General features: G+C 42.8%; 1 protein-coding gene across 1 annotated transcript in view; it reads right to left on the reverse strand.

Annotated features, from left to right (window-relative positions):
* Positions 1-6: 6 nt before the first annotated feature.
* The window catches only part of pgr (progesterone receptor), a 36454-nt gene continuing 10019 nt past the window's right edge, over positions 7-26441 (reverse strand). Inside the window, exons 3-9 of the mRNA XM_055910392.1 lie at positions 21804-21920; positions 20582-20814; positions 20265-20385; positions 8568-8712; positions 8293-8423; positions 5985-6142; positions 7-1892 (exon numbers count right to left, since the gene is read on the reverse strand). Coding sequence (XP_055766367.1) covers positions 1737-1892; positions 5985-6142; positions 8293-8423; positions 8568-8712; positions 20265-20385; positions 20582-20814; positions 21804-21920 — 1061 coding nt within the window. The 3' untranslated portion in view covers positions 7-1736. The remainder of the gene's footprint in view (positions 1893-5984; positions 6143-8292; positions 8424-8567; positions 8713-20264; positions 20386-20581; positions 20815-21803; positions 21921-26441) is intronic.

Here is a 26441-nt window from a genome sequence, read left to right on the forward strand (position 1 = left end):
CACAAAAAGCAAAACTTGGTATACCAGTTTTAAGGTTGCGTCTCAAACAGCACCCTATTCCCTACATAGTGCACTACTTTCAACTAGGGCCCATGTCACGTTGGTCAAAAGCAGGGCACTGTTTGGAATAGGGTGCCATTTGGAACGTAACCTAGCTCTCTTACAAGTCTAGCAAAAACAGTAATTCTCCCAAATTAAAAATGCTAACACAACTTCCCTATATACGTTTCCACCACCTCAAAGGATAAGAGTGAATTGAAGGTCAGGGAACAATATTTTGGTGGATTCACCACAGTTCTAAGAGGAGTTCTGACTGGAGGATGGAACATATCAACCCGCCGTTAGGACTAGTGTACTTCAGCCAGGGCAGACAGACCTTGGAGAAGGAATCATTCTGACACAAAAATAAATAAAACCCAACTAATACCTCCCCAAAATCTTCATGTTTAACTTGGTCCAAATAATGCCTCCCCAAAAGCTTCACGTTTAACTTGGTTCAAATAAAACCTCCCCAAAAGCTTCACATTTTAACTTGGTCCAACTAATGTCTCCCCAAAACCTTCTTGTTGAATTTGGTCTAAATAATACCTTTCCAGAACTTTCACATTTAACATGGTCCAAATATCACCTATCCAAAAATCTTAACAATTTAACTTGGTCCAAATAATGCCTCTCCAAAACCTTCACATTTTAACTTGGTCCAAATACCACCTCCCCAAAACCTTCACGTTTTAACTTGGTCTAAATAATTCCTCCCCAAAATCTTCACGTTTTAACTTGGCCCAAATAATACCTCCCCAAAACCTTCTTGTTGAATTTGGTCCAAATAATACCTAGCCAGAACTTTCACATTTAACTTGGTCCAAATATCACCTATCCAAAACCTTCACATTTAACTTGGTCCAAATAATCCGTCACCAAAATCCTGACATTTAACTTGGTCCAAATAATACCTCCCGATAATCTTGACATTTAACTTGGTTCAAATAATACCTCCACAAAACCTTCACGTTTAACTTGGTCCAAATAATACCTCTCCAAAACCTTCACGTTTAACTTGGGCAAAATAATGCCTCCCCAAAGCCTTCATGTTTTAACTTGGGCAAAATAATACCTCCCCAAAACCTTCACGTTTTACCTTGGTCCAAATAATGCCTCCCTAAAACCTTCACGTTTAACTTGGTCCAAATAATGACTCCCTAAAACCTTCACGTTTAACTTGGTCCAAATAATACCTGCCCAAAATCTTGACATTTAACTTGGTCCAAATAATGCCTCCCCAAAACCTTCAGTTTAACTTGGTCCAAATAATGCCTCCCCAAAACCTTCAGTTTAACTTGGTCCAAATAATGCCTCCCCAAAACCTTCACGTTTAACTTGGTCCAAATAATGCCTCCCCAAAACCTTCAGTTTAACTTGGTCCAAATAATGCCTCCCCAAAACCTTCAGTTTAACTTGGTCCAAATAATGCCTCCCCAAAACCTTCAGTTTAACTTGGTCCAAATAATGCCTCCCAAAACCTTCAGTTTAACTTGGTTAATTTTCTTAGTTTCAATGATATGATACACCCACCGGACAAAGACCTATTTTCAAATCAACATAACATTTTGGTCGATATTCGATTGATATTGGATGATGTTGATAAAATATTTATTCAACTCTTCTTGCTCTTTGGGTATATTCTATTCTTCCATGGTGCTTTGTGCGGTGCAGGTTTGGTTGTCTCCTGTGTTTGGTCACTTGGCATGGAAGAGGAGGGTCTTGACCATGCCGGCCAGGACCTTGGGGAGCTGGGAGGAGATGACCTCTGACATCATTTCAGGGAACTCAACCTTCATGGCGTCGGCCTGGATGTAGGTACTAAGACAGTACAGGTTCACTTTCTTCACAATCTGGTGGAGGGGGGAGAGATGGGGGAGGAGGGAGAGATGGGGGGGGGGAGGGAGGGGGGGAGGAGAGATGGGGGAGGAGGGAGAGATGGGGGGAGGGAGGGAGGGGGGAGAGATGGGGGAGGAGGGAGAGATGGGGGAGGCGGGAGGGAGGGAGGGAGGGAGGGGGGAGGGAGTGAGGGAGGGAGGGAGGGAGGGAGGGAGAGATGGGGAGGAGGGAGAGATGGGGACGGGGAGGGAGTGAGGGGGGAGAGATGGGGGAGGAGGGAGAGATGGGGGGGGGGGAGAGATGGGGGAGGAGGGAGAGATGGGGGAGGGAGGGAGGGAGGGAGAGATGGGGGGAGGGAGGGAGGGAGGGAGGGGGGAGGGATGGGGGGAGGGGGGAGAGATGGGGACGGGGAGGGATGGGGGAGATATGGGGGAGGATGGAGAGATGGGGGGAGGGAGGGAGGGAGGGAGGGGGGAGGGAGGGAGAGATGGGGGAGGAGGGAGAGATGGGGGGAGGGAGGGAGGGAGGGAGGGGGGAGAGATGGGGGAGGAGGGAGGGAGGGAGGGAGGGGGGAGAGGTGGGGGAGGAAGGAGGGAGGGAGGGAGGGAGGGAGGGAGGGGGGGAGAGATGGGGGAGGAGGGAGGGAGGGAGGGAGGGGGGAGAGATGGGGAGGAGGGAGAGATGGGGGGAGGGAGGGAGGGAGGTAGGGGGGAGAGATGGGGGAGGAGGGAGAGATGGGGGGGAGGGAGGGAGGAGGGGGGGAGAGATGGGGACGGGGAGGGATGGGGGAGATATGGGGGAGGATGGAGAGATGGGGGGGAGGGAGGGAGGGAGGGAGGGGGGAGAGATGGGGGAGGAGGGAGAGATGGGGGGAGGGAGGGAGGGGGGAGAGATGGGGGAGGAGGGAGAGATGGGGGGGGGAGGGGGGAGAGATGGGGGAGGAGGGAGAGAGGCGGGGGAGGGAGGGAGGGAGGGAGGGGGGAGAGATGGGGGAGGAGGGAGAGATGGGGACGGGGAGGGATGGGGGAGATATGGGGGAGGATGGAGAGATGGGGAAATGGGGGAGGAGGGAGAGATGGGGAGGAGGGAGAGATGGGAGAGAGATGGGGGAGGAGGGAGAGATGGGGAGGAGGGAGAGATGGGGGAGGAGGGAGAGATGGGGGAGGAGGGAGAGATGGCGGGGGGGAGAGATGGGGGAGGAGGGAGAGAGGTGGGAGAGATGGGGGAGGGGGAGAGATGGGGGAGGGGGGAGAGAGGGGGGAGGAGGGAGAGATGGGGGGAGGGAGAGAGGGGGGAGAAGGGAGAGATGGGGAGGGGGAGAGATGGGGAAGGATGGAGAGAGGGGGGAGGAGGGAGAGATGGGGAGGAGGGAGAGATGGGGGAGGATGGAGAGAGGGGGGAGAGATGGGGAGGAGGGAGAGGTGGGGGAGGAGGGAGTGATAGGGGAGGGGGAGAGATGGGGGAGATATGGGAGAGGAGGGAGAGAGGGGGGGGGGGGGGGGGGGGGGGATATTGGGGAGGGACAAACATGTTAGCATTTTGTCCTCAACAAATCATGGTCCTGATACCTGAAACTTTTATCCAACGATTTCCGAGTGGGTGTAATAGGTTACTATCCCAATAACCTGGACCTGTCCACAGCTGGACTAGTAAATATTCAGATAATTAATGCACAGTATAAAAATGCCACTTAGGCCCTAATGCACACAGTAGATAAACCAACAGATTCAGTTACAGAGGAGACTACAAAGTGCATGTCCGAATGCCGCAGTGCATTATCCAAACAGGTTTGAACCCCGTGGTTCATGGATGATGTTCTCTTTATATCATCTTGTATTGTAATACATTTTAGTATAGGCCTCAACCGTACCAAAGGGGGGGGGGGGGGGAAGCGGCATGCTGGGATAATGATCGTGGTTTAGTTTCCTCCAAATCATTGATCATTGATACAACTCTATCGTAACCTCAATTAGATTATGAACATGGACAAAAGCCTTTTCCTTTATAAAGCCGTCTAAGGACTAAGGAGGACTAAGGAGAACTAAGTAAAGCCTTTTCCTTTATAAAGCCGTCTAAGGACTAAGGAGGACTAAGGAGAACTAAGTAAAACCTTTTCCTTTATAAAGCCGTCTAAGGACTAAGGAGGACTAAGGAGAACTAAGTAAAGCCTTTTCCTTTATAAAGCCGTCTAATCACTAAGGAGAACTAAGTAAAGCCTTTTCCTTTATAAAGCCGTCTAAGGACTAAGGAGAACTAAGGAGAACTAAGTAAAGCAGATGGCTTTATAAAGCCGTCTAAGGACTAAGGAGAACTAAGGAGAGCCATGTAAAACCTTTTCCTTTATAAAGCCGTCTAAGGACTAAGGAGAACTAAGGAGAGCCATGTAAAACCTTTTCCTTTATAAAGCCGTCTAAGGACTAAGGAGAACTAAGGAGAGCCATGTAAAACCTTTTCCTTTATAAAGCCGTCTAAGGACTAAGGAGGACTAAGGAGAGCCATGTAAAGCCTTTTCCTTTATAAAGCCGTCTAAGGACTAAGGAGGACTAAGGAGAGCCATGTAAAACCTTTTCCTTTATAAAGCCGTCTAAGGACTAAGGAGGACTAAGGAGAGCCATGTAAAACCTTTTCCTTTATAAAGCCGTCTAAGGACTAAGGAGAACTAAGGAGAGCCATGTAAAACCTTTTCCTTTATAAAGCCGTCTAAGGACTAAGGAGAACTAAGGAGAACTAAGTAAAGCCTTTTCCTTTATAAAGCCGTCTAAGGACTAAGGAGAACTAAGTAAAGCCTTTTCCTTTATAAAGCCGTCTAAGGACTAAGGAGAGCCATGTAAAGCCTTTTCCTTTATAAAGCCGTCTAAGGACTAAGGAGAACTAAGGAGAGCCATGTAAAGCCTTTTCCTTTATAAAGCCGTCTAATCACTAAGGAGAACTAAGTAAAGCCTTTTCCTTTATAAAGCCGTCTAAGGACTAAGGAGAACTAAGGAGAACTAAGTAAAGCAGATGGCTTTATAAAGCCGTCTAAGGACTAAGGAGAACTAAGGAGAGCCATGTAAAACCTTTTCCTTTATAAAGCCGTCTAAGGACTAAGGAGAACTAAGGAGAGCCATGTAAAACCTTTTCCTTTATAAAGCCGTCTAAGGACTAAGGAGAACTAAGGAGAGCCATGTAAAACCTTTTCCTTTATAAAGCCGTCTAAGGACTAAGGAGGACTAAGGAGAGCCATGTAAAGCCTTTTCCTTTATAAAGCCGTCTAAGGACTAAGGAGGACTAAGGAGAGCCATGTAAAACCTTTTCCTTTATAAAGCCGTCTAAGGACTAAGGAGGACTAAGGAGAGCCATGTAAAACCTTTTCCTTTATAAAGCCGTCTAAGGACTAAGGAGAACTAAGGAGAGCCATGTAAAACCTTTTCCTTTATAAAGCCGTCTAAGGACTAAGGAGAACTAAGGAGAACTAAGTAAAGCCTTTTCCTTTATAAAGCCGTCTAAGGACTAAGGAGAACTAAGTAAAGCCTTTTCCTTTATAAAGCCGTCTAAGGACTAAGGAGAGCCATGTAAAGCCTTTTCCTTTATAAAGCCGTCTAAGGACTAAGGAGAACTAAGGAGAGCCATGTAAAGCCTTTTCCTTTATAAAGCCGTCTAAGGACTAAGGAGGACTAAGGAGAGCCATGTAAAGCCTTTTCCTTTATAAAGCCGTCTAAGGACTAAGGAGAGCCATGTAAAGCCTTTTCCTTTATAAAGCCGTCTAAGGACTAAGGAGGACTAAGGAGAGCAGATGGCTTTATAAAGTAAAAACATCTAAAAGTAACCTAAAGAGACCTTCATATTGAAGCCTACATCATATTGGTTCTTTATACTACATTATACCTTGATATAAATGTACAGGGCCTGTGATGTTAGCAAAATTTATACGCTTTGGTTGACCGGATTTGTTTACACTTTAAGGATATCTGTACAAGATGCGTCATCGACTACCTCCGGAGACGGTCAGGAAGATGTAATCAAAATCAGATCACAATGTGGACAAGATCAGGACAATGGACGCATGTTAGAAGCAGGTATAAACAGGGCTTATGATAATAGCAGTGACTTCCTGTCCTGTCCAGTACCTCATGCATGGCATCCATGAGCTTGGTGAGATGATAGAAACGTTGAGAGGAGGCCACCATGCCTCTCTCCTTCAGATGGATAGCCTTGGTCAGCTCCCGAATGTAGTTCTGTCTCATCTCCTCAAACTGGGCCTGGCTCTTTAAACCCTCCAATGGAACTACGGAGAGAGACAAGGGACAATGGGTCATCAACCCGGAAACAATGTGTCTTCAACCAAATGGCACCCTATTCCCTGTATAGAGCACTACTTTTAATCAGGGTCCATAGGCATCGGGTCCAAAGTAGTGCACTATACAGGGAATAGGGTGCCATTTGGGATGAAGCCTATATTTTAGACATGGACAGTCAGACTGCTCTGAACTCTAATTCACAGAGATGTTACTGTACATAAAGGTCCAATGCAGCTGATTTTAATCTGAACATCAAGTCATTTCTGGGTAACAAATAAGTTCCTTACCGTTTGTTTGTTTTCAATTTTCAAATGGGCAAAAAGAAACAAAAATACAGTCTTAGCAAAGCGCAATTTTTCTCAAGCAAGAATTTAGCTTGGACTGTCTGAGTGGGGAGTGGAAAACTACTGTAGCTGTTATTGGCAGAGAGGTTTGGAACTCTCTCTCTTATTGGTCTAATTAATTTAACTAATTTACCACATGGTGATGTCACCATGGAAGGCCACTAATTCATCCCATGAAAATAGGCCAAAATGTCAGGCAGTTTTTTCAAACAGCTCCTACAAGGGCATTATCATCATGTTCACATTATGCAGTGTGAAATATCCAGTGTAATTACGCAGTGTAATTTAGCAGTGTAAATACGCAGTGTAATTATGCAGTGTGAAATATCCAGTGTAATTACACAGTGTAATTTAGCAGTGTAAATACGCAGTGTAATTATGCAGTGTAAATATTCAGTGTGAAATATCCATTGTAAATACGCAGTATAATTATGCAGGGTGAAATATCCAGTGTAAATATGCAGTGTAAATATGCAGTGTGAAATATCCAGTGTAAATATACAGTGTGAAATATCCAGTGTAAATATACAGTGTGAAATATCCAGTGTAATTATGCAGTGTAAATATACAGTGTAAATATCCAGTGTGAAATATCCAGTGTGAAATATCCAGTGTGAAATATCCAGTGTGAAATATCCAGTGTAAATATGCAGTGTAATTATGCAGTGTAAATATCCAGTGTGAAATATCCAGTGTGAAATATCCAGTGTAAATATGCAGTGTAATTATGCAGTGTAAATATACAGTGTAAATATCCAGTGTGAAATATACAGTGTGAAATATCCAGTGTGAAATATCCAGTGTGAAATATCCAGTGTGAAATATACAGTGTGAAATATCCAGTGTGAAATATCCAGTGTGAAATATCCAGTGTGAAATATGCAGTGTGAAATATCCAGTGTGAAATATCCAGTGTAAATATGCAGTGTAATTATGCAGTGTAAATATACAGTGTAAATATCCAGTGTGAAATATACAGTGTGAAATATCCAGTGTGAAATATCCAGTGTGAAATATCCAGTGTGAAATATACAGTGTGAAATATCCAGTGTGAAATATCCAGTGTGAAATATCCAGTGTGAAATATACAGTGTGAAATATCCAGTGTGAAATATCCAGTGTAAATATGCAGCCACAAAGACCTACTATGTGTTCTCCTGAAGGACCAGGGGGGAAGTGTGAGAGCCAGCGACTGTAAATAGTGCCAATATGTATTGTTTTTCGAGCTTACAACATCACTGTCTGTGTACCCTGTGTTTAACTTCATATTTATCTTAATCTTGATTTTTTTACTTTAATAACTTTGTGTATATGTCAACTACGCTCATAAAAATCTGTATTCCAAAGTCCCTTTGGATTACTTGAGTCCTGACCATGAACTTGTTTTTCGATGGCTTCAGTCTCTGTTCATGTAAAGGTCAATGTAAAAATGTTACTTAATAACAGCTGCTTCATAAATCCTGCCTTGTCCCAGTTCACTTTTTTTTCCACCAGTTCAACAACACATTATGAAACACTGTATATTTCTACATCTGGTGGCAATATATGTGTCCCAAATTGAACCCTGTTCCCTATATAGTTGGTTACTTCTGACCAGAGCCATATGGGCTATATAAGACAGTGCACCATTTAGGACAGAGATAATAATGTAACCAAGACTTTACCAACTGCTTCAAATCTCTTCTGTTTGTTCGTATTTGATCCTAACAGAAGTCTGTGGGCCAGGAAAGGTAGCGTAGGGTCATCAGTCAATGTAATGTTTTAAAGAGGAAGTGGTACTGTGTTGTGTTTACCAGTGTTGAGAATCATGATGGCTTTCATACAGAGGAACTCCTCTTTGGTGACTTGGAGGCTGGTAAACTCCTGAGGGATGAACTGCATGGCCAGACACAGATCATAAATGGGAGATCTCCTCATACGATCCCTGGGAGACAATTACAATATTAATATTGAGATATATCATAGTGGGATTTTATTGTTTTAACTAAATCGTTGGATAAGTGTGGGGGGGGGGGGAGGTTTAATTATTAAATTCAGATTTTAAATATAGAACATTAACACAACTTACTGGCTAAGGATAAGATCAGGAGCAAAGTATAAGTATTCACTGGTGACATTCTGGAAAGATCTCCAGCCCAGAGAGAACACCATGAGGTTCATCCAGGAGTACTGGATGAGGGTCATCTGGTCGTTGATGTGGAGGCTACGGAACCCTGTCAACAAACCAGAGACAAGAATATGTCAACGTTTTTAATAAAGTTATTTTTTACTTGCAATGACCGTGATATGTGTTTGTTTTGACCGACCTTACTTGCATGCACTTGACTGTAAGTCACTCCGGATAGGAGGGTCTGCTAAATGACCAAAACATCCACGTTAAAAGGGTCTGCTAAATGACCAAAACATCCATGTTAAAAGGGTCTGCTAAATGACCAAAACATCCATGTTAAAAGGGTCTGCTAAATGACCAAAACATCCATGTTAAAAGGGTCTGCTAAATGACCAAAACATCCATGTTAAAAGGGTCTGCTAAATGACCAAAACATCCATGTTAAAAGGGTCTGCTAAATGACCAAAACATCCATGTTAAAAGGGTCTGCTAAATGACCAAAACATCCATGTTAAAAGGGTCTGCTAAATGACCAAAACATCCATGTTAAAAGGGTCTGCTAAATGACCAAAACATCCATGTTAAAAGGGTCTGCTAAATGACCAAAACATCCATGTTAAAAGGGTCTGCTAAATGACCAAAACATCCATGTTAAAAGGGTCTGCTAAATGACCAAAACATCCATGTTAAAAGGGTCTGCTAAATGACCAAAACATCAATGTTAAATGGGCCTGCTAAATGACCAAAACATCCATGTTAAAAGTAGGAAGAATAACCTTTATACAGACATATCTACTGTCATTTGAGTTGAAATGGTTCATTACCTCTATTCATACTCATCAAATCAAACTGTATTTGTCACATGCGTAGTGTAGACCTTACAGTGAAATGCTTATTTACAATCCCTTAACCAACAGTGCAGTTCAAGAAAAGTTAAGAAAGCATTTACCAAATAGACGAAAGTAAAAAATTATGATAAAAAGTAACACAATAAGAATAACAATACCGGGGCTATATATAGGGGCTACCGGTACCGAGTCAGTGTGCAGGGGTACAGGTTAGTTGAGGTAATTTGTACATGTAGGTAGGGGGGAAGTGACTATGCATAGATAATAAACAAAGAGTAGCAGCAGTGTACAAAAGAGGTAGAAGCTGTTGAGGAGCCTTTTGTTCCTAGACTTGGCACTCCGGTACCACTTACCCCGCAGGGTAAGCAGAGAAAACAGTCTATAACTTGGGTGACTGGAGTCTCTGACAATTTTATAGGCTTTCCTCTGACACCGCCTATTATATAGGTCCTGGATGGCAGGAAGTTTGGCTCCAGTGATGTACTGGGTCATTCGCACTACCCTCTGTAGCTCGGTCAGATGTCGAGCAGTTGCCATACCAGGCGGTGATGCAACCGGTCAGGCTGCTCTCGATGGTGCAGCTGTAGAACCTTTTGAGGATCTGGGGACCCATGCCAAATCTTTTCAGTCTCCTGAGGGGGAAAACTTTTTGTCGTGCCCTCTTCACGACTGTCTTGGTAGGTTTGGACCATGATAGTTTGTTGGTGATAGTTTGTTGGTGATGTGGACACCAAGGAACTTGAAACTCTTGACCCGCTCCACTACAGCCCCGTTGACGTTAATGGGGGCCTGTTCGGCCCGCCTTTTCCTGTAGTCCACAATCATCCAATCAGCTCCTTTGTCTTGCTCACATTGAGGGAGAGGTTCTTGTCCTGGCACCACACTGCCAGTTCTCTGACCTCCTCCCTATAGGCTGTCTCATCGTTGTCGGTGATCAGGCCTACCACTGTTGTGTTGTCTGCAAACTTAATGATGGTGTTGGAGTCGTGTTTGGCCACTGGGGGGGTGGTCTGGTGGTGTAGGTATTACAGACTCGGTCAGGAAGAGGTTGAAAATGTCAAGACACTTGGCAGTCGGTCCACGCATGCTTTGAGTAATTCGTCTGGCCCAGCGGCATTTTGAATGTTGACCCGTTTAAAGGTTTTATTCACATCGGCTACCGAGAGCGTTATCACACAGTCATCCAGAACGGCTGGTGCTCTCGTGCATGCTTCAGTGTTGCTTGCCTCGAAGCGAGCATAAAAGGCATTTAGCATTTAGCTCGTCTGGTAGGCTCGCGTCACTGGGCAGCTCGCGTCTGGGTTTACCTTTGGAGTCCAAAATAGTTTTCAAGTCCTGCCACATCCGACTCATCTACTGTCATTTGAGTTGAAATGGTTCATTACCTTTATTCATATATACAGTATCTACGGTCATTCATGCGTATCTGCTGTCATTTGAGTTTGAATGGCTCAATATCTTTATTCATACTTACTGTATCTACGGTCATTTGAGTTGAAATGGTTTATTATGTAAATAGCACTGTTATCATCTTATCATGATATTATCAAGAACAAGTTGTTCTGCTCCATTTGAAGTACAGCAGGTGATGCGTATCAGAGTGTAGTAACCTAGCGACTTAGTCACCCTACTAACAGTCATACACTGTTGTAGATATATTCCTGCTGGTCAACCATAATGGTAGATATATCCCTGCTGGTCAACCATAATGGTAGATATATCACTACTGGTCAACCATAATGGTAGATATATAACTACTGGTCAACCATAATGGTAGATATATCACTACTGGTCAACATAATGGTAGATATATCACTACTGGTCAACCATAATGGTAGATATATCACTACTGGTCAACATAATGGTAGATATATCACTATAGGTCAACATAATGGTAGATATATCACTATATGTCAACATAATGGTAGATATATCACTACTGGTCAACATAATGGTAGATATATCACTACTGGTCAACATAATGGTAGATATATCACTACTGGTCAACATAATGGTAGATATATCACTACTGGTCAACATAATGGTAGATATATCACTATAGGTCAACATAATGGTAGATATATCACTGCTGGTCAACCATAATGGTAGATATATCACTACTGTTCAACCATAATGGTAGATATATCACTACTGGTCAACATAATGGTAGATATATCACTATAGGTCAACATAATGGTAGATATATCACTACAGGTCAACATAATGGTAGATATATCACTGCTGGTCAACCATAATGGTAGATATATCACTACTGGTCAACCATAATGGTAGATATATCACTACAGGTCAACATAATAGTAGATATATCACTACTGGTCAAGCATAATGGTAGATATATCACTACTGGTCAACCATAATGGTAGATATATCACTATAGGTCAACCATAATGGTAGATATATCACTATAGGTCAACATAATAGTAGATATATCACAACTGGTCAACATAATGGTAGATATATCACAACTGGTCAACCATAATGGTAGATATATCACTACAGGTCAACATAATGGTAGCTATATCTCTGGTCAAGCATAATTGCTTTGCAGCTTTTGATCTGGCTTGTATTTAATGGTGTGTGTTTCATAATAACAAATGTCAAATCATTACCTCTCCTTATTGGGAACTGGCCTTCCCTCCCTGTCAAATCATTACCTCTCCTTATGGGAACTGGCCTTCCCTCCCTGTCAAATCATTACCTCTCCTTATGGGAACTGGCCTTCCCTCCCTGTCAAATCATTACCTCTCCTTATGGGAACTGGCCTTCCCTCCCTGTCAAATCATTACCTCTCCTTAGAACTGGCCTTCCCTCCCTGTCAAATCATTACCTCTCCTTATTGGGAACTGGCCTTCCCTCCCTGTCAAATCATTACCTCTCCTTAGAACTGGCCTTCCCTCCCTGTCAAATCATTACCTCTCCTTATTGGGAACTGGCCTTCCCTCCCTGTCAAATCATTACCTCTCCTTATGGGAACTGGCCTTCCCTCCCTGTCAAATCATTACCTCTCCTTATGGGAACTGGCCTTCCCTCCCTGTCAAATCATTACCTCTCCTTATGGGAACTGGCCTTCCCTCCCTGTCAAATCATTACCTCTCCTTAGAACTGGCCTTCCCTCCCTGTCAAATCATTACCTCTCCTTATTGGGAACTGGCCTTCCCTCCCTGTCAAATCATTACCTCTCCTTAGAACTGGCCTTCCCTCCCTGTCAAATCATTACCTCTCCTTATGGGAACTGGCCTTCCCTCCCTGTCAAATCATTACCTCTCCTTATGGGAACTAGCCTTCCCTCCCTGTCAAATCATTACCTCTCCTTAGAACTGGCCTTCCCTCCCTGTCAAATCATTACCTCTCATTATGGGAAATGGCCTTCCCTCCCTGTCAAATCATTACCTCTCCTTATGGCAGGGGTGTCAAACTCATTCCACGGAGGGCCTAGTGTCTGCAGGTTTTTGGTTTTTCCTTTCAATAAAGCCCTAGACAACCAGGTGTGGGGAGTTCCTAACTAATTAGTGATGTTAATCCATCAATCAAGTACAAGGGAGGAGCGAAAACCCGCAGACACTCGGCCCTCCGTGGAATGAGTTTGACACCTGTGCCTTATGGGAACTGGCCTTCCCTCCCTGTCAAATCATTACCTCTCCTTATGGGAACTGGCCTTCCCTCCCTGTCAAATCATTACCTCTCCTTATGGGAACTGGCCTTCCCTTCCTGTCAAATCATTACCTCTCCTTATGGGAACTAGCCTTCCCTCCCTGTCAAATCATTACCTCTCCTTATGGGAACTAGCCTTCCCTCCCTGTCAAATCATTACCTCTCCTTAGAACTGGCCTTCCCTCCCTGTCAAATCATTACCTCTCCTTATGGGAACTAGCCTTCCCTCCCTGTCAAATCATTACCTCTCCTTATGGGAACTGGCCTTCCCTCCCTGTCAAATCATTACCTCTCCTTATGGGAACTGGCCTTCCCTCCCTGTCAAATCATTACCTCTCCTTATGGGAACTAGCCTTCCCTCCCTGTCAAATCATTACCTCTCCTTATGGGAACTGGCCTTCCCTCCCTGTCAAATCATTACCTCTCCTTATGGGAACTAGCCTTCCCTCCCTGTCAAATCATTACCTCTCCTTATGGGAACTGGCCTTCCCTCCCTGTCAAATCATTACCTCTCCTTATGGGAACTAGCCTTCCCTCCCTGTCAAATCATTACCTCTCCTTATGGGAACTGGCCTTCCCTCCCTGTCAAATCATTACCTCTCCTTATTGGGAACTGGCCTTCCCTCCCTGTCAAATCATTACCTCTCCTTATGGGAACTGGCCTTCCCTCCCTGTCAAATCATTACCTCTCCTTATGGGAACTGGCCTTCCCTCCCTGTCAAATCATTACCTCTCCTTATGGGAACTGGCCTTCCCTCCCTGTCAAATCATTACCTCTCCTTATGGGAACTGGCCTTCCCTCCCTGTCAAATCATTACCTCTCCTTATGGGAACTGGCCTTCCCTCCCTGTCAAATCATTACCTCTCCTTATGGGAACTAGCCTTCCCTCCCTGTCAAATCATTACCTATCCTTATGGGAACTGGCCTTCCCTCCGTGTCAAATCATTTACCTCTCCTTATGGGAACTGGCCTTCCCTCCCTGTCAAATCATTACCTCTCCTTGTGGGAACCAAGTAGTGGAGTCCACAGACTACAAGCAGTGGAGTCCACAGATTACAAGGAGTGGAGTCCACAGACTACAAGGAGTGGAGTCCACAGATTACAAGGAGTGGAGTCCACAGACTACAAGGAGTGGAGTCCACAGACTACAAGGAGTGGAGTCCACAGACTACAAGCAGTGGAGTCCACAGACTACAAGGAGTGGAGTCCACAGACTACAAGGAGTGGAGTCCACAGACTACAAGGAGTGGAGTCCACAGACTATAAGGAGTGGAGTACACAGACTACAAGGAGTGGAGTCCACAGACTACAAGGAGTGGAGTCAACAGACTACAAGGAGTAGAGTCCACAGACTACAAGCAGTGGAGTCCACAGACTACAAGGAGTGGAGTCCACAGACTACAAGGAGTGGAGTCCACAGACTACAAGGAGTGGAGTCAACAGACTACAAGGAGTGGAGTCCACAGCCTACAAGGAGTGGAATGTCAGCATAAAACAGGTCTGGATTTCAGGCTACAAACAACGTGCTTCTGCTGACATGTGCCTATGCACACGCATACATAGGCATTCTGTCCACAGAGATTATTTTAAATGACTTGACATATGACATGACATATGACATGACATACAGTATGGATTCTATATGACATGATATACAGTATGGATTCTCAATGACATGACATAATGTATGAATTCTATATGACATGACATATGACATGACATACAGTATGGATTCTATATGACATACAATATGGATTCTAAATGACATGACATACAGTATGGATTCTATATGACATGACATATGACATGACATATGACCAGACATAAAGTATGGATTCTATATGACATGATATACAGTATGGATTCTCAATGACATGACATAAAGTATGGATTCTATATGACATGATATACAGTATGGATTCCATATGACATGACATACAGTATGGATTCTATATGACATGACATACAGTATGGAATCTATATGACATGATATACAGTATGGATTCTGTATGACATGACATACAGTATGGATTCTATATGACATGACATACAGTATGGATTCTATATGACATGACATACAGTATGGATTCTATATGACATGACATACAGTATGGATTCTATATGACATGACATACAGTATGGATTCTATATGACATGACATAACGTATGAATTCTATATGACATGAAATATGACATGACATACAGTATGGATTCTATATGACATACAGTATGGATTCTAAATGACATGACATACAGTATGGATTCTATATGACATGACATATGACTTGACATATGACCAGACATAAAGTATGGATTCTATATGACATGATATACAGTATGGATTCTCAATGACATGACATAAAGTATGGATTCTATATGACATGATATACAGTATGGATTCTATATGACATGACATACAGTATGGATTCTATATGACATGACATACAGTATGGATTCTATATGACATGATATACAGTATGGATTCTATATGACATGACATACAGTATGGATTCTATATGACATGACATATAGTATGGATTCTATATGACATGACATACAGTATGGATTCTATATGACATGACATACAGTATGGATTCTATATGACATGACATACAGTATGGATTCTATATGACATGACATAAAGTATGGATTCTATATGACATGACATACAGTATGGATTCTAAATGACATGACATACAGTATGGATTCTATATGACATGACATACAGTATGGATTCTATATGACAAGACATACAGTATGAATTCTATATGACATGACATACAGTATGGACTCTATATGACATGCCATACAGTGTGGATTCTATATGACATGACATACAGTATGGATTCTATATGACATGACATACAGTATGGATTCTATATGACATGACATACAGTATGGATTCTATATGACATGACATACAGTATGAATTCTATATGACATGACATCCAGTATGCACTCTATATGACATGCCAATCAGTATGGATTCTATATGACATGACATACAGTATGGATTCTATATGACATGACATACAGTATGGATTCTATATGACATGACATACAGTATGGATTCTATATGACATGACATACAGTTTTGATTCTATATGACATGACATACAGTATGGATTCTATATGACATGACATACAGTATGGATTCTATATGACATGATATACAGTATTGATTCTATATGACATGACATACAGTATGGATTCTAAATGACATGACATACAGTATGGATTCTATATGACATGACATATGACTTGACATATGACCAGACATAAAGTATGGATTCTATATGACATGACATAAAGTATGGATTCTATATGACATGACATACAGTATGGATTCTAAATGACATGACATACAGTATGGATTCTATATGACATGACATACAGTATGGATTCTATATGACAAGACATACAGTATGAATTCTATATGACATGACATACAGTATGGACTCTATATGACATGCCATACAGTGTGGATTCTATATGACATGACATACAGTATGGATTCTATATGACATGACATACAGTATGGATTCTATATGACATGACATACAGTATGGATTCTATATGACATGACATAAAGTATGGATTCTATATGACATGACATACAGTATGGATTCTATATGACATGACATACAGTATGGATTCTATATGACATGACATACAGTATGGATTCTATATGACATGACATAAATTATGGATTCTATATGACATGCTATACAGTATGGATTCTATATGACATGACATAAAGTATGGACTCTTTTGACATGACATACAGTATGGATTCTATATGACATGACATAAAGTATGGATTCTATATGACATGATATACAGTATGGATTCTATATGACATGACATACAGTATGGATTCTAAATGACATGACATACAGTATGGATTCTATATGTCATTCTATGATTCTACCTACAAGTTAGTGTTTTGACTGATATTATCCAAAGCTGGGATGATACTAGGAGTTTACCAGTAATTATCAAGGGTGTTTAGGAGGTTACCAGTAGTGATAAAGGGTGTTTAGGAGGTTACCAGTAGTGATAAAGGGTGTTTAGGAGGTTACCAGTAGTGATAAAGGGTGTTTAGGAGGTTACCAGTAGTTATAACGGGTGTTTAGGAGGTTACCAGTAGTGATAACGGGTGTTTAGGAGGTTACCAGTAGTTATAAAGGGTGTTTAAGAGGTTACCAGTAGTGATAAAGGGTGTTTAAGAGGTTACCAGTAGTTATAAAGGGTGTTTAAGAGGTTACCAGTAGTGATAACGGGTGTTTAGGAGGTTACCAGTAGTGATAAAGGGTGTTTAGGAGGTTACCAGTAGTTATAACGGGTGTTTAGGAGGTTACCAGTAGTTATAAAGGGTGTTTAGGAGGTTACCAGTAGTGATACAGGGTGTTTAAGAGGTTACCAGTAGTGATACAGGGTGTTTAGGAGGTTACCAGTAGTGATAAAGGGTGTTTAGGAGGTTACCAGTAGTGATAGTAGTGATAAAGGGTGTTTAGGAGGTTACCAGTAGTGATAGTAGTGATAAAGGGTGTTTAGGAGGTTACCAGTAGTGATAAAGGGTGTTTAGGAGGTTACCAGTAGTGATAAAGGGTGTTTAGGAGGTTACCAGTAGTTATAACGGGTGTTTAGGAGGTTACCAGTAGTGATACAGGGTTTTAGGAGGTTACCAGTAGTGATAAAGGGTGTTTAGGAGGTTACCAGTAGTGATAAAGGGTGTTTAGGAGGTTACCAGTAGTTATAAAGGGTGTTTCGGAGGTTACCAGTAGTTATAAAGGGTGTTTAGGAGGTTACCAGTAGTGATAAAGGGTGTTTAGGAGGTTACCAGTAGTTATAAAGGGTGTTTCGGAGGTTACCAGTAGTGATAAAGGGTGTTTAGGAGGTTACCAGTAGTTATAAAGGGTGTTTAGGAGGTTACCAGTAGTGATAAAGGGTGTTTAGGAGGTTACCAGTAGTTATAAAGGGTGTTTAGGAGGTTACCAGTAGTGATAAAGGGTGTTTAAGAGGTTACCAGTAGTTATAAAGGGTGTTTAAGAGGTTACCAGTAGTGATAACTGGTGTTTCGTGACTTTGAAAAGAGAAGAAAGGATTGGTCGTACTCTCCACATGGTCTCCTCTGTGTCTTCTCTGTGTCACGGAGGCGCTCCGCACTGCTAAAGCTGACTCTCTCTCTGCTCTCATCCTTCTAGACCTATCGGCTGCCTTTGATACTGTGAACCATCAGATCCTCCTCTCCACCCTCTCCGAGCTGGGCATCTCCGGCGCGGCCCACGCTTGGATTGCGTCCTACCTGACAGGTCGCTCCTACCAGGTGGCGTGGCGAGAATCTGTCTCCGCACCACGTGCTCTCACCACTGGTGTCCCCCAGGGCTCTGTTCTAGGCCCTCTCCTATTCTCGCTATACACCAAGTCACTTGGCTCTGTCATATCCTCACATGGTCTCTCCTATCATTGCTATGCAGACGACACACAATTAATCTTCTCCTTTCCCCCCTCTGATAACCAGGTGGTGAATCGCATCTCTGCATGTCTGGCAGACATATCAGTGTGGATGACGGATCACCACCTCAAGCTGAACCTCGGCAAGACGGAGCTGCTCTTCCTCCCGGGGAAGGACTGCCCGTTCCATGATCTCGCCATCACGGTTGACAACTCCATTGTGTCCTCCTCCCAGAGCGCTAAGAACCTTGGCGTGATCCTGGACAACACCCTGTCGTTCTCAACTAACATCAAGGCGGTGACCCGTTCCTGTAGGTTCATGCTCTACAACATTCGCAGAGTACGACCCTGCCTCACGCAGGAAGCGGCGCAGGTCCTAATCCAGGCACTTGTCATCTCCCGTCTGGATTACTGCAACTCGCTGTTGGCTGGGCTCCCTGCCTGTGCCATTAAACCCCTACAACTCATCCAGAACGCCGCAGCCCGTCTGGTGTTCAACTTTCCCAAGTTCTCTCACGTCACCCCGCTCCTCCGCTCTCTCCACTGGCTTCCAGTTGAAGCTCGCATCCGCTACAAGACCATGGTGCTTGCCTACGGAGCTGTGAGGGGAACGGCACCTCCGTACCTTCAGGCTCTGATCAGGCCCTACACCCAAACAAGGGCACTGCGTTCATCCACCTCTGGCCTGCTCGCCTCCCTACCTCTGAGGAAGTACAGTTCCCGCTCAGCCCAGTCAAAACTGTTCGCTGCTCTGGCACCCCAATGGTGGAACAAACTCCCTTACGACGCCAGGTCAGCGGAGTCAATCACCACCTTCCGGAGACACCTGAAACCCCACCTCTTTAAGGAATACCTAGGATAGGATAAAGTAATCCTTCTAACCCCCCCCCCCCCTTAAAAGAGTTAGATGCACTATTGTAAAGTGGCTGTTCCACTGGATATCATAAGGTGAATGCACCAATTTGTAAGTCGCTCTGGATAAGAGCGTCTGCTAAATGACTTAAATGTAAATGTAAATGTCTCCCTGGCTGTATCTCTGCCTGCCAGTGTTAGGGAGTGAGACCTTCGCAGCAGAACGCTGGTGACTGTTGGTGGCCATGGTTAGGGTGTGGTAACCATGGAGACCATGGTGAGTGTGTTGGCCCTGAGGAGGCCTTGCCCATAGAGCTCTGTTCAAAAGTAGTGCATTATATAGGGAATAGTGTGCCTTAGGGCTCTGGTCTAAAGTAGTGCACTATATAGGGAATATGGTTCCATAGGGCTCTGGTCTAAAGTAGTGCACTATATAGGGAATAGTGTGTTATTTGGAAAGCAAACATAGACTTATACCACAAGTCAGCCCTGAATACAGTTATTCTGTTACCTGGCACACCTGACCGAGGCATCTGCAGGCTACTACTGCTGTCTGTATGTGGTACAGGTTGACTCCAGAACTCATATGGACCAATCCTAACTTGGATCCACATGGGTGAAAACCTTCCATTTTACATCAGTATATGACGTGTGAACGGGTTACGTGTGCAGATGTCAAGTTTTAGGATATCAAACCAGTTGACATTCTTCCTGCTGTTACTTGATCACCGGATGAATCACAGTCTGTCTCTCAGGACATTATAAGACATTCATAAACCATACATACAGCCTTTATAACACAGTTCATATTCTTCCTGCTATTACCTGGCAGGGACTTGGACCACCGGACGATCCACAACAGCTGTCTATCACACAGTCTGTTGAGACTGTTGAGGAGGAGGTGTGGCATGTCAGGCTGGGAGTTGTCGTAGCCAGAGTACACCACCTGGTAGACGGGAGAGATGATTCATCCCTGAATGTCAATCCATTGTCAGCAGCAGGACAATACATAAAGCAAATGAAACCTAACTTGTCCTTCAGTCAAATGTTCCCTTAGTCAGCGCATTGAAGTCAATAGGAGACTAAGTTACAATTAGACTTTGAGGTTAGGATTCGCCCCTAAATCAGCATCTCCGACCCACCTCGGGCTCAATGCTCTCCAGAATGCTGATGATCTGAGGAGAGAGCTGCAGCTCGTTGAGACCAGGCATGCAGGGTAGAGAGGCCAGGGCCTGACCATCCCCCATGGCTGACAAGGGCCCCTGGAACATCAAGGCTGGGGCCAGACCATCCCCCAGGGCTGATAAGGGCCCCTGGAACATCAAGGCTGGGGCCAGACCTGCCTTCAGGGCCCCGAAGCGCTTCAGCTTCCTCCCTGTGACGATAATTACCCCCCGAGGGTCAGTTAAAACATGTGAAGAGTACAAGGAATTATTCACATACTGTATGTAGACATTGGTATGGGGCTGAATGAAATGAAGATGAGGTTCAGCATCTATGAAAGGCTTCATTAAGATGTGATCAGATGTGTCGACTGACATAAGATAAAAGATATACTTTTAAAATATATATATATATTGTTTCAGTTTAAGTTTGTCTGGAGAAAAAAAAATGCTACAAAATAATTACTGTAATGCATTTATTTTTCTCTAAGTTGTAATTTTTGCTAAATGGTACGACCTTGAACGGTTGACTGATTTTAAACCCGTAATATAACACACTTACTCCTCCTCCTCAATAACCCATGACACATAAAATGTTTCAAATAAAAGGTCAGACAAAGGCTATTACAAGAGCACTTTCGTTTTTGAATAAAGTGTTTACCCATACAGATGTAGGATCTTAATTTGAGCCAAATTGCTACAGCGGGAGGATAATCCTGCAGCAACAGGGCATGTGAATTATTACATTTTTGTAGGGGTTAATACATTTTCCGTTAGGGAAAATCAAGCCTGAAAATTTCCAGGTGGAAATGACAAACTTCAGAAATAAATACACTACAAATGTAAAATGTCCTTTATTGCAGGAATGTTCTCCTGCAACATGGTGATCAAATTAAGATCCCACATCTGTGGTTCATTAAACATCTAAAAGGTAATATCCTAAGGGAAAGAACATGTCAGATAGTACTGGCAGGGGTGGATGATTTTGTTCATTTCCATGAAGTGTTTCGTCTCTGTGTGTGATCTGAAAGGTCCTGTGAACAATCTCCTTGACTGGAAATGATGATTTCAAAGTGTGTGACTCCTGCGTAAGATGAGAGGGTGTTATTAATTTGTAACCCCATTAATGTGATGTTCTCTAGATAATTGGGATGGAGGGTAAGTAGAAGAGGAAGACAGAGAGACAGGACCACAAAGGTACCTCCGAGCATCATCCCAGCTTGGTAGCACTTCCTCAGGCGACACGCAGGGCAATTCTTTCTCCGTATCTTATCCACGATGCAGTCATTTCGACCGGCGCAGAGATAGTTATGATGTCCTGTTGAATAGAAGAACAGAATACAGCTAATGTGGTTTAAAGTGTCTTTTTTAGAATTACTTTTCAAAGGCAATCATCTCAAAGAGAAGTGGGTTATCTAAGGCTCTCTGTATTATTGTCTAATAGAGATCGGTTCTCTAAGGCTCTCTGAAATATTGTCTAATAGAGATGGGTTCTCTAAGGCTCTCTGAAATATTGTCTAATAGAGATGGGTTCTCTAAGGCTCTCTGAAATATTGTCTAATAGAGATGGGTTCTCTAAGGCTCTCCGTAATATTGTCTAATAGAGATGGGTTCTCTAAGGCTCTCTGTAATATTGTCTAATAGAGATGGGTTCTTTAAGGCTCTCTGTAATATTGTCTAATAGAGATGGGTTCTCTAAGGCTCTCTGTATTATTGTCTAATGGAGATGGGTTCTCTAAGGCTCTCTGTATTATTGTCTAATATAGATGGGTTCTCTAAGGCTCTCCGTAATATTGTCTAATAGAGATGGGTTCTCTAAGGCTCTCTGTAACATTGTCTAATAGAGTCTGTTCTCTAAGGCTCTCCGTAATATTGTCTAATAGAGATGGGTTCTCTAAGGCTCTCTGTAACATTGTCTAATAGAGATGGGTTCTCTAAGGCTCTCTGTATTATTGTCTAATAGAGATGGGTTCTCTAAGGCTCTCTGTATTATTGTCTAATAGAGATGGGTTCTCTAAGGCTCTCTGTATTATTGTCTAATAGAGATGGGTTCTCTAAGGCTCTCCGTAATATTGTCTAATAGAGATGGGTTCTCTAAGGCTCTCTGTATTATTGTCTAATAGAGATGGGTTCTCTAAGACTCTCTGTATTATTGTCTAATAGAGATCGGTTCTCTAAGGCTCTCTGTAACATTGTCTAATAGAGATCGGTTCTCTAAGGCTCTCTGTAACATTGTCTAATAGAGATGGGTTCTCTAAGGCTCTCTGTATTATTGTCTAATAGAGATGGGTTCTCTAAGGCTCTCCGTAATATTGTCTAATAGAGATGGGTTCTCTAAGGCTCTCTGTATTATTGTCTAATGGAGATGGGTTCTACTAGGCTCTCTGTATTATTGTCTAATAGAGATGGGTTCTCTAAGGCTCCCTGAAATAGTGTTTAATGGAGGTGGGTTCTACTGGCTCTCTGAAATAGTGTTTAATGGAGGTGGGTTCTACTGGCTCTCTGAAATAGTGTTTAATGGAGGTGGGTTCTACTAGGCTCTCTGAAATAGTGTTTAATGGAGGTGTGTTCTACTGGCTCTCTGAAATAGTGTTTAATGGAGGTGGGTTCTACTGGCTCCCTGAAATAGTGTTTAATGGAGGTGGGTTCTACTAGGCTCTCTGAAATAGTGTTTAATAGAGATGGGTTCTACTGGCTCCCTGAAATAGTGTTTAATGGAGGTGGGTTCTACTAGGCTCTCTGAAATAGTGTTTAATGGAGGTGGGTTCTACTGGCTCCCTGAAATATTGTCTAATGGAGGTGGGTTCTACTGGCTCCCTGAAATAGTGTTTAATGGAGGTGGGTTCTACTAGGCTCTCTGAAATAGTGTTTAATGGAGGTGGGTTCTACTGGCTCCCTGAAATAGTGTTTAATGGAGGTGGGTTCTACTAGGCTCTCTGAAATAGTGTTTAATGGAGGTGGGTATTATACTCTCAAGATTGAGAAGAGTTTTTGAGAGCGAGAGAGAGGGGGGGTGAAAGGCAGGGAGAGAGATAAAGAACGAGTAATGGGGGGGGTGAAAGGCAGGGAGAGAGATAAAGAACGAGAAATGGGGCGGGGTGAAAGGCAGAGAGAGCAATTTAGTGTCTGAAAGAGATGGAGAAAGAACACAAAAAAGAGCAGAGAGACATGACCATGGTCAAACTGAGAGTAACATGACCATGGTCAAACTGAGAGTAACATGACCATGGTCAGACTGAGAGACATGCCCATGGTCAGACTGAGTGACATGACCATGGTCAGAGTGAGAGATATTACTATGGTCACACTAAGTTACATGATCATAGTGAGACTGAGTAACATGACTATGGTCAGACTGAGAGACATGACCATGGTCAGACTGATTGTCATAACCATGGACAGACTGATTGAAATGACCATGGTGAGACTGAGAGACATGACTATCATCAGACTGAGAGTGACATTTTTTTGGGGGGGGTCATTTATTTGCAAAAACAGCAGCTAAAACATAATACAGAATGACGTAATACAGAACATCAATAGACAAGAACAGCTCAAGGACAGAGCTACATACAGTTGAAGTCAGAAGTTAACATACACCTTAGCCAAATACATTTAAACTCACTTTTTCACAATTCCTGACATTTAATCAGAGTAAAAAAATCCCTGTTTCAGGTCAGTTAGCATCAACACAATATTTAAAGAATGTGAAATGTCAGAATAATAGTAGAGAGAATTTATTTATTTCAGCTTTTATTTCTTTCATCATCACATTCCCAGTGGGTCAGAAGTTTACATACACTCAATTAGTATTTGGAAGCATTGCCTTTAAATTGTTTAACTTGGGTCAAGCGTTTTGGGTAGCCTTCCACAAGCTTCCCACAATAAGTTGGGTGAATTTTGGCCCATTCCTCCTGACAGAGCTGGTGTAACTGAGTCAGGTGTACACACACTCGCACACACTTTCAGTTCTGCCAATGTTCTATAGGATTGAGGTCAGGGATTTGTGATGGCCTTTCCAATACCTTGACTTTGTTGTCCTTAAGCCATTTTGACACAACTTTGGAAGTACGCTTGGGGTCATTGTCCATTTGGAAGACCCATTTGCAACCAAGCTTTAACTTCCTGACTGATGTCTTGAGATGTTGCTTCAATATATCCACATAATTTTCCTCCCTCATGATACCATCTATATTTTGTGAAGTGCACCCGTCACTCCTGCAGCAAAGCACCCCCACAACATGATGCTGCCACCCCCGTGCTTGACAGTTGGGATGGTGTTCTTCGGCTTGCAAGCCTCCCCCTTTTCCTCCAAACATAACAGCGGTCATTATGGCCTAACAGTTCTATTTTTTTTCATCAGACCAGAGGACATTTCTCCAAAAAGTACAATCTTTGTCCCTATGTGCAGTTGCAAACCGTAGTCTGGAATTTTTATGGTGGTTTTGGAGCAGTGACTTCTTCCATGCTGAGTGGCCGTTCAGGTTATGTCAATATAGGACTCGTTTTACTGTGGATATAGATACTTTTGTACCTGTTTCCTCCAGCATCGTTACAAGGTCCTTTGCTGTTGTTGGATTGATTTACACTTTTGGTACCAAAGTACGTTCATCTCCAGGAGACAGAACGCGTCTCCTTTCTGAGTGGTGTGACGGCTGCATGGTCCCATGGTGTTTATACTTGCGTACTATTGTACAGATGAACGTGGTACCTTCAGGCCTTTGGAAATGTCTCCCAAGGATGGACCAGACTTGTGGAGGTCTAAAAAAAAAAATCTGAGGTCTTGGCTGATATATTTAGACTTTCCCATGATGTCAATTAAAGAGGCACTGAGTTAAAAGGTAGGCCTTGAAATACATCCACAGGTGCACCTCCAATTGGCTCAAATTATGTCAATTAGACTATCAGAAGCTTTAAAGCCATGCCATAATTTTCTGGAATTTTCCAAGCTGTGTAAAGGCACAGTCAACTTAGTGTATGTAAACTTCTGACCCACTGGAATTGTGATACAGTGAATTATAAGTGAAATCATCTGTCTGTAAACAATTGTGTGACAAATGACTTGTGTCATGCACAAAGTAGATGTCCTAACCTACTTGTCAAAACTATAGTTTGTTAACAAGAAATGTGTGGAGTGGTTGAAAAACGAGTTTTAATGACTCACACAACGCAACATTTCCCCCCAGTTCATGTTGGTCTAATAGTTCCACAGCTTAAACTTCTTAACTTCTTAACTTAACTTAACTTCTTCTTCCGTTAACGGGATTGACTTGACAACAGCCAGTGAAACTGCAGGGCGCCAAATTCAAACAACAGAAATCTCATAATTAAAATTCCTCAACCATACAAGTATTTTACACCATTTTAAAGATAAACTTGTTGTAAATCCAGCTAGTGTCCAATTTCAAAAAAGCTTTACGACGAAAGCAAACCAAACGATTATGTTAGGTCATTACCTAGTCACAGAAAAACACAGCCATTTGTCCAGCCAAAGAGAGGAGTCACAAAAAGCAGAAATAGAGATAAAATTAATCACTAACCTTTGATGATCTTCATCAGATGACACTCATAGGACTTCATGTTCCACAATACATGTATGTTTTCTTTGATAAAGTTCATATTTATATCCAAAAATCTCAGTTTACATTGGTGCGTTATGTTCAGTAGTTCCAAAACATCCGGTGATTTTGCAGAGAGCCACATCAATTTACAGAAATACTCATAATAAACATTGATAAAAGATACAAGTATTATACATGGAACTTTAGATAAACTTCTCCTTAATGCAACCGCTGTGTCAGGTTTCAAAAACTTTACGGAAAAAAGCACACCATGCTAT

This window comes from Salvelinus fontinalis, unplaced genomic scaffold (genome assembly GCF_029448725.1).
Source record: "Salvelinus fontinalis isolate EN_2023a unplaced genomic scaffold, ASM2944872v1 scaffold_0006, whole genome shotgun sequence".
Lineage (NCBI taxonomy): Eukaryota > Metazoa > Chordata > Actinopteri > Salmoniformes > Salmonidae > Salvelinus > Salvelinus fontinalis.